The sequence below is a fragment of the Scyliorhinus torazame genome, chromosome 5, assembly GCF_047496885.1.
Source record: "Scyliorhinus torazame isolate Kashiwa2021f chromosome 5, sScyTor2.1, whole genome shotgun sequence".
Lineage (NCBI taxonomy): Eukaryota > Metazoa > Chordata > Chondrichthyes > Carcharhiniformes > Scyliorhinidae > Scyliorhinus > Scyliorhinus torazame.
The window spans coordinates 311,141,757-311,158,119 of record NC_092711.1 but is presented as its reverse complement, the minus strand read 5'-3'; the positions used below and the strand labels follow the sequence as shown (position 1 = coordinate 311,158,119).

Here is a 16,363-nt window from a genome sequence, read left to right as displayed (position 1 = left end):
AGCTGATTTTCGATGCACCGATCAGTTTGCCATGTGCCCTCCAGTGGGTCTTATCCGGAAACTGGAGGAAGGTACTGTCTTTCCAGCACACAGCCCCTGGTGTACCAGACTGAACATACACAGGCTGTGCTCCTGAGTGTACTCAAACAACAATGTACAATTACACACAAACTAAATTTATGGTGAGCACTGACTTTAGATTGTATAGATATGCAGTGCCCGGATATCAGGAAGTGTGGCAAGTGCGTGATACCATGGAGAATTAAAGTGTCCAAAAAGTATGGAATACTTCTCATTGCATTAGATTTTGATGAGATTCAGATCAAGTGTGGTTTGCTGTTTGACAATCACATCCATCCAAATCAGTATAGCCTGAGATGTACCTTACAGTGTTGATAATTCAACCTATGATATTATGGTGATGGATATTGCCAAATGGAGGTCACGTGTGGTGATTTCCCAACTAAAACTAACCTGAAGGAGCTGTCAGATTTGTTACAGTAATTATTCACCTGCAATGCGACTTACATGTATTACTTTTTAATAATAAATTTAGAGTACCCAACTATTTTTTTTTCCAATTGAGGGGCAATTTAGCGTGGCCAATCCACCTACCCTGCACATCTTTGTATTGTGGGAGTGAGACCCACTGCACACGGACAGTGACCCGGGGCCGGAATCGAACCTGGGTCCTCGGCACCGTGAGGTAGCAGTGCTAACCACTGCGCCACCATTCCGCTCTTTACTTACAAATATTACAAAGTAGGATTGAAACTTCGGTTTCAATGGGTTGAGGGGACCTTCAGTGACATACGGTCGGTACAGTGACTGTTGCCCCAGACATCTGGCTGGAGCAGTGCGAGGTGGATTGTGGGTGGTCATCCACCCTGGACACTCTCATTGTTTCCTCAGAGCTGGATTATTAACCTAACCTATTTTGCTTCAAGTGCAATTGGTCTTTGTTTAACCCCTTCACAGGTCCGCCGTGATAGATATGCCACCAATAAGTGAATGGCATTGAGTTCACCCTAGTTTAGTTACCTTTGAATCGGACAATAATGGACGAGAGGTTGGGGGCTGGATTCTTCCGCCCGCCCACCGCAAGATCACCGTGGGCGGGACAGGGACCACGTAAAGGTCCATTGACCCAGCTCTGGTCAGTGACTTTCCAGGAATTAAGAAAATGACTCGGGTGGCTATTAGTGGTGGCAGTCACCTGATGGGAGACAGTAAGGTGGTGAACGGATTTCAGGCCTTTCATCCTCTGAACAGAATGGTCAGGAGACACTCTTGTGGTGCTGTGGGTAGTGTCCTTGCGTCTGCCGTAGAAACTCAGGGTCCGGGTCCACCTTCAGGATGGCTACGGAAGATGTGTTCATAATGTGGCCAAACAGTTTGACTGTCGACCTGCAAATCCTCTCCATTATGGGCAGCACAGTAGCACAGTGGTTTGCACTATTGCTTCACAGCGCTGTCATGATATCCACATCAGCATATCATGGTGCAATCACACACACACTGATGGACAGGCAGTTGGACCAACCAGCACACACATAACATCGCAGCCAATCACCAGTGAGAGCACACGCACTATAAAACAGGGAACACCACAGTTCCCGCTCATTCTACCAGGAGATAGCTCAGAGCACAGAGCTCACAGCGTGCCACTCAGACATAGACCATGTGCTGAGTGCCTCACTAATATAGTGATAGGGCTGGGTCCACAGGTTAGCTGGTGAAGCACGTACCCAAGCCAGCAGTTAGTTGTAACCATTGATTAGACAATAAAACAGAGTTGTACCATCTACAGCCGTGTTGGATCATTTGTGCATCAGAACAGCCAACACGACAAGCGCCAGGGTCCCAGGTTCGATTCCCGGCTTGGGTCACTGTCCGTGCCGAGTCTGCACCTCCCCCCCGCCCCCGTGCCTGCGTGGGTTTCCTCCGGGTGCTCCGGTTTCCTCGCCCAAGTCCCGAAAGACGTGCTGTTAGGTGAATTGGACATCTGAATTCTCCCTCTGTGTACCCGAACAGGCGCCAGAGTGTGGCGACTCGGGGATTTAAAAAAACATTTTTTTTGGAAATGTTTTATTTAAAACAGATTTGTAACATTTACAGAGAAAAAAGAAGGCCATTTACAAAAACCTTAACATATTGAAAACGAACAATGGGAAAGAATAAGCACATTAATAGAGCACTTCCCCTATCAGCTCTGTTTGCTCATGTCCCACGTGTGCAACTAAACTAATGTGGCTCTAACCCCCCCCCCCCCCCCCCCCCCCCACCCCGGGTGCTGCTGCTGTCGGTTTCCTACGCTGTTCCCTGCAAGCAACTTTCTCCCCCGGGGGATCCCTGATCACCCCCCCCTCGCCCCCCCCCCCCCCCCCCCCCTTGCCCTCTTAAGTCTTCTCTGCTCTCCTTCCCGGCTGTCCCCCCCTCCTGACCGCCCCCCGAGGCTTGACCTGTCAGGACTTTTAATAAAAGTCCACGCCTAGTCAAAGCAAGTTGGGTTAACAGACCGCCGCCACTGTAGAGCACTGAAAAAACTAAATGCCCGTTAGTTCAAGTCCAGCTTCCTCTCTTTAATAAAGGCCCAAACCTGTTCTGGTGTCTCGAAGTAGTGAATGAGTTCCTCAAACGTAACCCAAAGCTTCGCAGGACACAGCATTCCAAATCTCACCTCCTTTTTATAGAGGGCTGCCTTTACCTTGATGAATCCTGCACGCCTCTTGGCCAGCTCCGTTCCCAGGTCCTGGTAGATGCGCACCTCGCAGTTCTCCCATCTGCTGCTCCTCTCCGCCTTGGCCCATCGCAGCACACGTTCCCTGTCAGCAAGCCGGTGAAAGCGAACCACCAAGGCCCTCGGTCGGTCGCCCGTCCTGGGCTTCTATGCGCCCCGTCCAACTCCAGGGGTCGAGGGAAGGCCTCCGGTCCCATCAGCGCCCCGAGCATACCCACCACATATGCGCCTGCATCCGATCCCTCACAGCCCTCGAGGAGGCCCACGATTCTCAGGTTCTGCCTCCTGGCTCTATTCCCCAGCTCTTCAAGCTGCTCCTGCATCCTCCTCTGGCGAGAGTTCAGCTCCTCCACCTCATGCTCCAGCTCCGTTACTGTGTCCGCCTGGATGGAGAGCTTCACCTCGACCTCCCTTAGCGCATTTTCTTGGACCACCTGCGCCTCGACCATTCAATCCATCACCGCCCTCATCGGGTCCAACGTGTCCCTCTTCAATTCGGTGAAGCAGTTCCGAAAAAACTCCATCTGCTGCTCCCTTGGCCAGTGAACCTCCGCTCCCTGGTCCCTGCCGTCCGCCATGCTTCGCCGCCCGGTCTGGGGTCCCCGCTGCTCCCGCTTCGATCTTCGCCGCTCCACGCGACCACTTCTGGTCCAACTGTCCATACCCCGGGGGGGGAAAGCCTCTTCCTTTCGTCTCCTCCACCGATTCAGGTCGCCAGGTCCCGAGAAAATCCTGCAAAACAGGTCCGTTTGCCCATCGTGGGCCGGAGCGATCCGACCTGCGACCTGCTTCCTCGAGGGCGTCCAGACTCGGGGATTTTCACAGTAACTTCATTGCAGTGTTAATGTAAGCCTACTAGTGATAATAATAAAGATTATTACAAAGATTTGGAACTCTCTTCCACAAATGGCATGCTAGATCAGTTGTTCATTTTAAATCTGAGCTAGATAAATTTTTGTTGAACAAAGGTGTAAAGGGATATGGGTCAAAGGCAGGTATCTAGAGTTAGGCCACAGATCAGCCATGAAAGGTGGTGTAGACTCAAGGGGCCTATTTCTGTTCCTATGTTCCTCTGACTCCAGGAAATGAAAGTACTTTAATTGGTGCATTGCGCCCTCGGGATGTCCCAAAAATCCATCCCAGTCAATAAATTGTTTGTCGCAATTAAATGTGCTCACCCATATTTTGTGAACAAACCAGTCGTTATTCAGTAAGGTTCCCCCAATAGTCGGTGAGATAAATACCAGTGGATCCGTTTTGGTGGAATTGGTATCGAGATGAATGTCAGCCAGGGCATCTTCCTGCCTCTGCTTCACATTGTTCTATGGGATCTTCGACAGCTACCAGAAAAGGGGCCTCTGTTTAATGTCTCATTTGAAAGATGACACCCCCCAACAAAGCAATCCTTCCTTCGTGCTACACAGCAGAGTCAGCCTCGATGGCGTGCTCAGGTCCTGGAGTTGACCTTGATCTCACAAAACATATTCAGTGCTAACTGAGCTCAGATTGCCACGCATAAGTATGGTTGGCGTGCCTCACCTCTGCTTTTCACCTGGTTGCACAGCCTCGCTGAAATCAAGAAGGCACCCAGGAGGCGGAAGGCCAACTTGGAAACCACATACAACAATTAAGATGCGCGACATTCCAATGCAATGTCTGTCGAGTTGCTTTGTGTATCACAATGTTTTTTAAACAGGCAAACAAATATTATTAAGTGCGGAGAGAAATTCAGCCAATCATCAGTTCTTTATTTATCTTCACGTTGTTGAATTTGACAGAAGACTGAAGCCATTAGGTTGACAATCACCATGATGGTGTCTGCACTCTGCCTGACAAATCATTCAGTCTTACCAATGCGCAGTTTAGCACCGAAACGCGGTGCCTTTAAAGCTAAGCTTTATTGGTGTTAGGTGAGTTGATCGAATAGTCAGAAACATGTTTAATAACACTAAACAAAGGCTGTGACGGAGCTCAGTAGAAACTGTCTTCTAAGAACAAAGCGATTTTAGATGCTGGAGACCGTATATCATTAGCCTGCAGCTACACACAGCAGAGGACTGCGTGGTTCTCGCCCACACATTTAATGGAGCATTGAGTAGAATGTATCTCATTTATGCAAAGTGCCTGTGACAGCTTAGTGTCCCGTATCATCAGCACATTTAGAAGAAATGGGATATAGCTTTTAGTTAAATCTTTTTTTAAAATTGCTGTACTTTTGAAGTATAGGAGCGAACACTGGAAGAAGGAATAACTCATCACCCGTGCTCAACGCATACAAAATAAACACAGTGCAAATAGCAAAAAGATGTAACAGTAAGGTTTGGTTTTGCATTTCAATTCCCGTCGTTACACTAATACCATGAGGGGCGCTTTGAGCAGTCAGATGTCTACTGGAGACCGTTACAATGGTTATAACAATACACGGTCGACGCACTGCGAAATGGGTCACAAATTGATTTGTGAAATTGTTTTTTGTTTTTTTTCCCGCTGCAGGAGATGACACATTCATGGCCTCCTCCCTTGACAGCCATACACACACCTGGCAAGGCCGACCCAACCAAGTTCCCGATCCCAAACAAGGTAGGGAGCTGCCGTCGAATCTGAATTTAATCCGACGGATTTAATCAGGAGTTGGGAAACGTTTAAAAACCTTTTGAGAGCAAACTAGGAATTAGAATTGAAACAAATTCTATTTGTAGCCCTCACAGTGGGCTACAATATCGAGGTTTTATATAGAAATCGATGACTACCTTTGTTCCTTGTATTGAATCCTTTTTAGTAACTTGGACTATCGACGCAATGTGAACCAAACAAATACATTGAATTACACAGAACCTGCAATGCTGAAACGGGCCATCCGGCCCACTTGACTTCTGCTGGTGTTTATGCTCCCCCTGAGCCTCCTGTCATCCAACTCCGTCCTACAATCTACATGCCCATCTGATGGGTGTAGGCAAGAGTGATGCAGATGGCACATCAGAGGTATTTCTCTGTGAAATTTCTGCGTCTGGTTATATGTTCCACCTGAGGGTCAATATTTTGAGACTCAGGGCCCAGTGGATCCCTGCCTGACAGGAGTGTGGATCCGAGACTTGGAGAGAGAGAAGACCCCATTCACAGTGCTTCTGGTTTTCCGGCCATTCTTCTTCAGGAACACTGCAAATCGGACACCCTGGCTGGCACGTCAGCCCTTTGGTGCTCCCATGGGGAAAGGTTGGAGATTCACCCTAACATCTGGCGGCACAGTAGCACAGTGGTTAGCACAGTTGTTTCACAGCTCCAGGGTCCCAGGTTCGATTCCCGGCTTGGGTCACTGTCTGTGCGGAGTCTGCAAGTTCTCCCCGTGTCTGCGTGGGTTTCCTCCGGGTGCTCCGGTTTCCTCCCACGGTCCAAAGATGTGCAGGTTAGGTGGATTGGCCATGCTAAATTTCCCTGGTGTTAGGTGGGGTTACAGGATTGCGGGGAAGGGGCGGAGGTGTGGGCTTAGGTGGGTGATCTTTCCAAGAGCCGGTGCAGACCTGATGGGCTGAATGTAAATTCTATGATTCCATTATTCCATGATCTAAAAATGACATGAATGCAGTACACTTGTGCTAGATTGTTGCCAGTTGGTAAATCCGCTATCATCTAATTGAATGACATAGCTGGTACAAGGGGTTGAATCTCCTTTTCATGTTCTCCTTGCTGTTTATGATATCTAGGTGCATCCAAGCATGGCTGATGTATTTATCTACATAATAGCAGTCACTGCACCGCTGAATCGTTCATTGTCTGTGGAATGCTCGGACTCCATAGTGTCTTCCACCTCAGGATAGTCCAAAGCATTTTATAGATATGGAGATTATAATATCTTCAGGAATCCTGAGAAGGTTACAAACAGAAGTTTTATTTTGGTAAACAAAATCAAAGACCGCAACACGGCAGACAGCACATAGGTCCCAGCCGGGTCTACCCATCTGCTCTGCCCCAATCCGGGCCGACTTTTAAGTATAAGGTTCACCAGCCCCACCTGCTGGGCCTCCGCCGCTCATGAGGGAGCTTGCATTGCACGAGCCCGTGGGGAGATCAAATGGGTCATTCCCATGGGTCTCATGGGGGTTATTGCATCCCCCCCTTGGTCCCTCTGTCGTTGGAGGTGGAGGGAGTCTAATTCGCTGCTTTGCCCGAGGCTGTTGCGGGGTTGGGTCAGAGGGAGTGGAGCGTGTCAGGGAGCACAGCTTCCATGCCAATCCTCTCGGAGAGGGTGGGGGGACGCTTGTCAGCGGTCTCCCCCTAACCAAACTGTTATCCGAGATTATGGGTGTTTCTGTCTCCCTGTCTGTCCCTGAGTTCTCCATCTCGCACATATCAGTGGTTTTGGACCACGGGGAGTATTTATTGCTCCCTGGCTCATGGAGGATGGGCAAGAGGAACGAGAAACTGATTCGTCAGTGCGAGATACCTGCCATTGAGCTGTTGGCACATGTTGGCACACTGTCCGCTCCTTGGTTTTGACTGTATAAGAGACTGGTCCAGTCTTCTCTACTATGTTCCCCGATATCCACCGGGCACTGTCCCCCAAATTCTGGATGTGCACAGTGTCCCCTGGCTTGAACCCTCTGTCCCGCTTCCGGTGGTCATGCTACTTTTTCTGGAGGTTTTGTTTCTTCTCCACCTTCCCACCAAGCATGGGAAACGTTAGGCTCCGACGGGTTCGTAGTCTTCGGCCTATCAGTAACTCGGTCGGTGCTACTCCGACTGTCATGTGTGGGGTGCTCCGATAGTTGAACAGGAAACCTGCCAATTCTGTCTCAGTTGACCCTGTGCCATGTTTTTCAGGCCCCTCTTAAACGTCTGTACTGCCCGCTCGGCCATGCCGTTTGAAGAGGTGTGGTGCGGGGAGGTTGTGTTTAAGTCCATTCACCTGCATGAACTTCGAGAATTCCTTGCTGGTGAATGGAGAGCCATCGTCAGTGACGGCACTTCCCGGATGCCATGGACACTGAATGATTGGCGCAGTTTCTATTTGGTGATTCGCGAAGTGGTGGATGGCAACTGGTAAACGTCCATCCGTTCTGAGTGGGTAGCGACAAGTAGTAGAAACATTGAACCTAAGAAAGAACCGGCAAAACTGGCGTGAAACCGCACCCAAGGCCAGGGGTGAAGTGAGGCTGACAAAGGGAGTTTTGATGGCGTTGGCATGCCGTACACTGCTGCGCCAACCTCTCGATGTCACCATCAAGCTCAGGCCACCACACATAGCTCCTGGCGAGCATCTTCATTTTGGACACCCCCCAAATGTCCATTGTGCGCAGGATGGTTTTCCTGCCTTGCCTCAGGACTAGTACATGGGTTCCCCACAGGAGAATGCCCTCTTCAACGCTAAGCTCCTGTTGTTTGGTTGGGAAACCCACAGTTCTTCAGGAAGGTTTCCCTGTAGTCCCCCATGTAGGACAACGTGGCACTGCTTTGCCAACCTGCTTTGCGCCCACACATGAATTTACGAGGCTGTGACAGGCAACGTGTCCATACAATGTAGCACCCACATGGCGTTGTCTGCTCCTGGCGGGGCTGAAGGGGGCATGTCTGCAATGGGAGCTGGTTCAGGGCATCCGTATACCCAATCTGCGCACCCAGACGATACTCAAAGGCATACACGTGCGCCGCCAACATTAGTGCCCACCTCTGGATCCCGGTCAAAACTATCGGTGTATCACCTTGTCTTCTTTGAAAAAGCTGAATAACGGTTTGTGGCCCGTGATGATTGCGAAGTGCTGCCCATAAACGTATTGATGGAACGTTTTGACTGTTAAGATCACAGCTAGTCCTTGCCCGTCAATCTGAGCATTCCTGCACTCTGTGCCAGCCAAGGTTCTCTATGCATAGGCTATCGGTCTCTCCATCCCATCACCCTTCCGATGAAACAACGCTGCACAATGCCATATAGACAGTATTACTTTTTTAAAAATATATATAGAATACCCAATTAATTTTTTCCAATGAAGGGGCAATTCAGCGTGGCCAATCCACCTAGCCTGCACATTTTTGGGTTGTGGGGGTGAAACCCACGCAAACATGGGGAGAATGTGCAAACGCCACACGGACAGTGACCCAGAGCCGGGATCGAACCTGGGACCTCGGCGCCGTGAGGCAGCAATGCTAACCACTGCGCCACCATGCTGCCCTAGACAGTATTACGATCCCAGACCAGACCCCAGCAGTGGCGAGGATACTAGACCAAATCCCCAATATTACAGTTTATTTTAAGACTGTGAGGAAAGACTGATTCGCTCCAGGAGTGATTGCATAAAAAAAATAGGGCTTTGGTATTTCTAAAACAAAACCTTTTTTATAAACACAATATTAAGCTTTTAACTTTACACCCGAAAAAGAACAGCTTACAATCACCCCTTAATGCAACTATACAATTTTACATTAAACAACAAGAAAGGAAACACACAGCTTAAATCAGCAAGGCATGCAGTAATACATGCATTAAAGAACTGATTTTGGCTTTTGTTAGAACCCCTTCAGACTCTGGCTGAAATTCTTCAAATAGCCACTTCAAATGTGTTGTTTCAGCCTCTTCCTTGTCTTTAGATGAGACTGCTCTGCTTTAGAATATTATTACTAGTTTTTCCTATCCTATCGGGGAAAAAAACTGCCTTTATCTGTGGTCTAAAAAACAAGGGTTATCAGATCAGACTTTACTTTCAAACGTCTGTCTCCCAAACTCTGTCTCTTCCGCAGCTTTCTCCAAAACTGCCTCTTTCCACAGATTCTCAAAATGTCTCTCTCTGAGCTCCTGACGTCATCGCCCCAAGCTAAAAAAGCAAATTCATTTTCCCATGGACTGTAAGCACATTAACTCCCTAGGGAATTCCCCAGGCAAACACTATGCATTGCCCCAGACTGAAAAAAACATTCCTTGGCAAATATCACGGGCGGGATTCTCCGTCGGCGGGATTCTCCGTTTTGCCAGCGCCCGGGGGTTTCCTGAGAGCATGGGGCTGCCCCACAATGGGAAACCCCATTGACCGGCCGGCGTAACAGAGAATCCCGCCGGCGGGTCGGGGCAGAAAAGTGGAGCGGCGAGGCAGACAATCCAGATCCACATGCTGGCCGCTAAAGCTACCCAAGCCCGGCTGAACACATTCTAACCCCAGGCTTTTAACCCTTAAATTGTCCCAATATTTAGAAGCCAATATTCCTAAAACGTTACAATTGTCCAGCGTGTGATTCGGAGTGGTCTGGCAGGGTCTTAATGTGTTCGCAGTGTAGAGGACAACAGTTGCTGTTTTACTTCAACATCCTCCATGCTCATTTATGATGTTTCCTTAAGAGAGCATGTAATGATGCCAGTATGGTCGCCAGATTCGGAATGAACCTTGGTGCCAGACTGGCACTGCCAAGGTGCCCAGCTGGCACTGCTAGCCAGCAGAGGCACTGCCAGCGTATCAAATGGGTACAGCCAAGGTGCCAAACTGCATTTTCCACACGGTCACGATTGTGCCAGTGGGTGGCAGGGAGGGTGGCAGGGAGGGTGGGCCCAGGGATGCCCTCTCATGGTGCGTTAGTGCTGGGGGTGTGTTGGGGGTCACGGCAGGGTCTCTAGAGATTGGGTCCCATTTAAAAATGGCATCCCGATCTCCCGTTGCATCGTGTGTTCCGGCGAGCCGAGTTCCTCAGTGAAGAAAACGGAGCTTTGTGAGGCCTTGGCCGCGCGTTCCCTCCTGAGGCCCCCTAACTACCCGCGGTGCCGCTCGATAGCGTTGTGTTACTCGGCACTCGTTGTGGGTCTTTATTCCCATTTAGTTAAATCGCGCCCGTGATGTTTCAATAAGATCACCCCTCATTCTCCTAAACTCCAGCTGATACAGGCCCAGCCTACCCAACCTGTCCTCATAAACTAACCCCCCCTCCCCCTCACCAGTCACATGAACCTTCTCTGAACTGCTTCGGACGCAATGCTTATAATCTGAGAGCAAGACGGAAAATGCTGGAAATTCTGAGCAGGTCAGAAAGCGTCCGTGGAGAGAGAAAGAGAATTAGCATTTCGGGTCACGGCCTTTCGTCAGAGCTGGAAAAGGTTAGAAAGTTAATAGGTTCCAATCAGTGAAAGAGTGAAAGGTGGAGGAAGAAAACAAAAGGGAAGGCCTGAGATAGGGTGGACGGCAGGAAAGATTAATGGACAAAAACTTTAACGGTGCAGGGCCAAAGTAATTTAAAAAGTAAAGAAACAAGAGATTTGCCACAGGGTGGGTGTGGGGGGGGGGGGGGGGGGGGGGGGGGGGTGTAGGGCGGAGTGCTGATAGGTTATCAGCCGACAGCAAAAGCAAGAGGAAACCGAGAGCCCAAATCCTGCAAAGAGAACGGAAACAAAATGGGGACGAGATTACAGTCCGCAATTGTTGAACTCAACGTTGAGTCCGGAATGCTTATAGTGGCTGATCGAAAGATGAGGTGCTGATCCTTGAGCTTCATCGGAACGCTGCCAGGGCACCGAATTTAATGTGAGGGCGAGGCGGAGGGTTGGAATGTCAGGCTGTTGATTGCAGGGTGAAGGAGATGTTCCACAATACATTCTCTCAATCTGCGTTTGTTTTCCCTGGTATGTGGATGCTTTGGAGAGGGTGCAGAGGAAATTTACCAGGATGCTACCTGCACTAGAGGGCATGTCTTGGGAAGAAAGGTTGGATTGGATTTGTTTATTGTCACGTGTACCGAGATACAGTGAAAAGTATTTTTCTGCGAGCAGCTCAACAGATCATTAAGTAATGGGAAGAAAAGGGAATTAAAGAAAATACATAATAGGGCAACACAACATATACAATGTAACTACAAAAGCACCGGCATCGGATGAAGCATACAGGGTGTAGTGTTAATGAGGTCAGTCCATAAGAGGGACATTTAGGAGTCTGGTAACAACGGGGAAGAAGCTGTTTTTGAGTCTTTTGTGCGTGTTCTCAGACTTCTGTATCTCCTGCCCGATGGAAGAAGTTGGAAGAGTGAGTAAGCCGGGTGGGAGGGATCTTTGATTATGCTGCCCGCTTTCCCCAGGCAGAGGGAGGTGTAGATGGAGTCAGTGGATGGGAGGCAGGTTCGTGCGATGGATTGGGCAGTGTTCACGACTCTCTGAAGTTTCTTGCGGTCCTGGGCCGAGCAGTTGCCGTACCAGGCTGTGATGCAGCCTGATAGGATGCTTTCTATGGTGCATCTGTAAAAGTTGGTAAGGGTTAATGTGGACACACAAATTTCCTTATTTTCCTGAGGAAGTATAGGCGCTGTTGTGCTTTCTTGGTGGTAGCGTCGACGTGGGTGGACCAGGACAGATTTTTGGAAATGTGCACCCCTAGGAATTTGAAACCGCTAACCATCTCCACCTCGGCCCCGTTGATGCTGACAGGGGTGTGCACAGAACTTTGCTTCCTGAAGTCAATGACCAGCTCTTTAGTTTTGCTGGCAATGAGGGAGAGGTTGTTGTCACTACACCACTCCAATAGGTTCTCTATCTCCTTCCTGTATTCTGACTCGTCGTTACTTTGAGATCCAGCCCACGATGGTCGCATCGTCAGCAAACTTGTAGATGGAGTTGGAACCAAGTTTTGCCACGCAGTCGTGTGTGTACAGGGAGTAGAGTAGGGGGATAAGTACGTAGGCTTGTGGGGCCCCGGTATTGAGGGCTATTGTGGAGGAGGTGTTGTTGTTCATTCTTACTGATTGTGGTCTGTTAGTCAGAAAATCGAGGATCCAGTTGCAGAGTGGAGAGCCAAGTCCTAGGTTTTGGAGCTTTGATATGAGCTTGGCTGGGATTATGGTGTTGAAGGCGGAGCTGTAGTCAATAAATAGGAGTCTGATGTAGGAGTCCTTGTTTTTGAGATGCTCTAGGGATGAGTGTAGGGCCAGGGAAATGGCGTCTGATGTGGACCGGTTGCAACGTTATGCGAATTGCAGTGGATCAAGGCGTTCTGGGAGTATGGAGGTGATGCGCTTCATGATCAACCTCTCGAAGCACTTCATTACGACTGAAGTCAGGGCCACCGGACGGTAGTCATTGAGGCACGTTGCCTGGTTCTTCTTTGGTACCGGTATGATGGTGGTCTTCTTGAAGTAGGTGGGGACCTCGGAGTGGAGTAGGGACAGGTTAAAGATGTCCGTGAATACCTCTGCCAGCTGGTCCGCGCAGGCTCTGAGTGCACGACCAGGGATCCCGTCCGGGCCCGTCGCCTTCCGAGGGTTCACTTTCAGGAAGGCCGATCTGACTTTGGAAGCTGTGATGGTGAGTATGGGTGAATTATGGGCTGCTGGGGCACTCGACAGCGGATTGTTGGTTACCTGCTCGAACCGAGTATAGAATGCATTGAGTTCATCGGGGGGGGGGGGGGGTGCGCTGCAGCCAGAGATACTGTTCGGCTTCGCTTTATAGTCCGTTATGTTGTTTAGTCCTTGCCACAACTGCTGAGAGTCTGTCTGTGACTCTAGCTTGGTTTGATATTCTCGCTTGGCATCTCGGAAAGCTTTGCGGAGGTCGTACCTGGATTTCTTGTATAGGTCAGGGTCGTCTGCCTTGAACGCCTCAGATCTGTCCTTCAGTAGGGAGTCAATCTCGCGATTGAGCCATGGTTTCCGGTTGGGGAACGTACGTACTGCTTTCTTTGGCACGCAGTCATCCACACATTTGCTGATGAAGTCTGTGACGGTGGTGGCATACTCATTTAAGTTGGTCACTGAGTTCTTAAATATGGACCAGTCCACTGTCTCTAAGCAGTCACATAAGAGCTCTTCTGTCTCCTCGAACCAGCACTGCACAACCTTCTTAGCTGCATTCTCACGCTTGAGTTTCTGCTTGTATGCCGGGAGAAGGAGCACCATCTTATGGTCTGATTTCCCAAAGTGCGGTCGGGGGATGGAACGGTAGGCGCCCTTGATTTTTGAGTAGCAGTGGTCAAGAGTGTTGTCGCCCCTGGTGGGACAGGAGATGTGCTGGTGGAATTTTGGCAGTACACTCTTTTGGTTGGCCTTGTTGAAGTCTCCGGCCATGATGAACAAGGCCTCCGGGTGTTCTGTTTCGCACTTGTTTATAACTGTGTACAGTTCGTCCAGCGCCTTCCTCACTTCTTCCTGGGGTGGGATGTAGACCGCTGTGAGGTTGAGAGAGCTAGGGCTTTTCTCACTGGAGTGAAGAAGGAAGAGAGGTGACTTGATAGAGGTGTACAAGGTGATGTGAGGTATGGATAGAGTGGATAGCCAGAGACTTTTCCCCAGTGCGGAAATGGCTGTCACGAGGGGACATCATTTTAAGGGGATTGGAGGAAGGTATAGGGGAGGTGTCAGATATTGATTGGTTCTTCACACAGAGAGTGGTAGGTGTGTGGAATGCACTGCCAGCAGAGGTGGTGGAGTCAGAGTCATTAGGGACATTTAAGCAACTCTTGGACAGGCACATGGACAGCAGTAAATTTAATTTTTCTAAATTTAGAATACCCAATTAATTTTTTTTCAAATTAAGGGACAATTTAGCGTGGCCAATCCATCTACTCTGCACATCTTTGGGTTGTGGAGGCGAAACAGACGCAAACATGGGGAGAATGTGCAAACTCCGCACAGACAGTGACCCAGAGCCGGGATCGAACCTGGGACCTCGGCGCCGAGAGGCAGCAGTGCTAACCCACTGCGCCACCGTGCTGCCCGATGGACAGCAGTAAATTAGGTTAGGTTGATTTTCGATTAGGATAAATGGTCAGCATAACATCGTGGGCCGAAGGGCCTGTACTGTGCTGTTCTATGTTCTATGTATAGAACAGACCACATTCTGAGCAGCAAATACAGTATGCTAAGTTGAAACAAGTGCACGTGGATTGCAGTTTCACTTAGAAGCGTGTGAGGAGCCTTGGAGGGTGATCAGTGAGGGTTTTGTGGCGGACGGGCATTGTACCACCTGCGCTTGCCACGGGAAGAAAGGGGGAGTTGACTGAGGAGTGTTGGGAAGAAGAAGGTCCTTTTGAAAGGCTGGAAGGGGGGGGGGGGGGGGAGGTTGCTGGTGGCTGCAGCCTGCAGGTGGTAGAAATAGTGGAGGATGGCCTATTGAACATGGAGGTTGATGAGCTCAAGGGGAATCCTACCACGGTCCTGGGAGGGGAAGAAAGGAAATTGGGCAGGAGTGTGGGAAATGGGACGAGGACTGTCAACCATGGTGGGGGGGGGGGGGGGGGGTGGGGGGTGGGGGGGGGGGGGAAGGTGGGGGGGGGGAATCTTCAGTTGAGGAAAAAGAGACATATCAGAGGCTCCGATGTTCAAGGCAGCATCATCAGAAAATCCAATGCTAAGTTGCAAAGGATAATTTGGCCTTTTTTTGTAGCTTTTAACTTGTTTTAGGATAAATGAGAATTCCATTTATCACAATAAAAAAGGAATATGGAAATTCCTTGCTTAATATGCATGATGTCTGCTCTTTAATGAAATGGGCACTGTATTAAATATTTCAAAGAGATATTGTTAGGGTGACATAACATGTGATATTCTTTCATCAGCAGTATTCTGTCACCATGATCCTATATTCATTCTGTTAGAATTGTGTGTTTAGTTCTCATTCAACTAGGCAATTATCTGACACAAACAGTGCGACACAGTGCCATTGTGTTCTGCTTAATTGCTTTTGTATTTTCAGTCATTAATTTCTGCAATCATTTCATGTAGAAGCTATGTGAATGAATTCATACCTCTCCTTTGCTTTGCATTGTGCAGTTAGGAAATGAGCTCTGATGTGTCTCATGTTCTTTGTTTGTAGGATTCTCAGCATCTAACCTCCGGGTACAATGGGCAAAGTAGGTCACCTTTTACTCTTGTCTTTAAAGGCAATTTACTGCTCTGTCTGTAATTAAACTTAATATTGGAATGTTAATTACATGGTGCAGACGCTTGGAAGATGGAAGAATAATTTCCTGATGATAAAGTATCATGTGTTGTGGCGCGTTGATCGCAGAATTTCAATGGAACTCACAACAGCTGTAGATGGAGGTCTATGTAAAAATAACAAAGATGTGACACTCCGAATGCCTGCTTCTTTTCAGAGCACTGTGATGTTCAAGAAAAACCTCCGACAAAGTCTGCACCACAGAAATCGTGAGTACCATTGGCTTGAAATTCTTTTTTCTTTTAAAAAAAAAGAAAGGCTCACGCGCCTTCTCGATGGCTGAAGCTGAAGCTGTATGAGAGTGTGGGGATCTCAACAGTACGTTGCAGAGGTGTCAAAGATTGACGGCGGTTCATGATCCTGATTTCAGAGGTCAGTTTGTTGTCCTCATACTGAGGCCCCTTTTGGTCAGCCCAATGCAACTGAATACCCGGTATCCAGAAACCCGGGGCTGCATTCTCCGGGCCCCCAGCCGCGTGTTTCTCGGAAGCGGGCCGTTTGCTGGCGGTGGGATTCTCTACTCCTGCTGCATGTCAATGGGATTCCCCATTGAAGCCACCCCACGCCGCTGGGAAAGGAAAATCCCAACGATCAGAGAATTCCGACCCCAATCTGCAAGCTAGAGTTCAAGCTATTTACAACAAACTCATTCAACCCAACAGATCCATGCCAGTGTTCACCATACCCTTCTGTTCCACCCTCCGCCGTGTGCATTCCCTTCGAGGTTAGAA

General features: G+C 49.1%; 1 protein-coding gene across 5 annotated transcripts in view; it reads left to right on the top strand.

The window, feature by feature from the left end:
* Positions 1-16,363, top strand: part of aff2 (AF4/FMR2 family, member 2) — a 658,399-nt gene that overhangs the window by 412,590 nt on the left and 229,446 nt on the right. For all 5 annotated transcript variants that reach the window (XM_072505919.1, XM_072505920.1, XM_072505921.1 and 2 more), the window contains 3 exons: positions 5,234-5,320; positions 15,507-15,543; positions 15,790-15,841. In XM_072505919.1, coding sequence (XP_072362020.1) covers positions 5,234-5,320; positions 15,507-15,543; positions 15,790-15,841 — 176 coding nt within the window. The remainder of the gene's footprint in view (positions 1-5,233; positions 5,321-15,506; positions 15,544-15,789; positions 15,842-16,363) is intronic.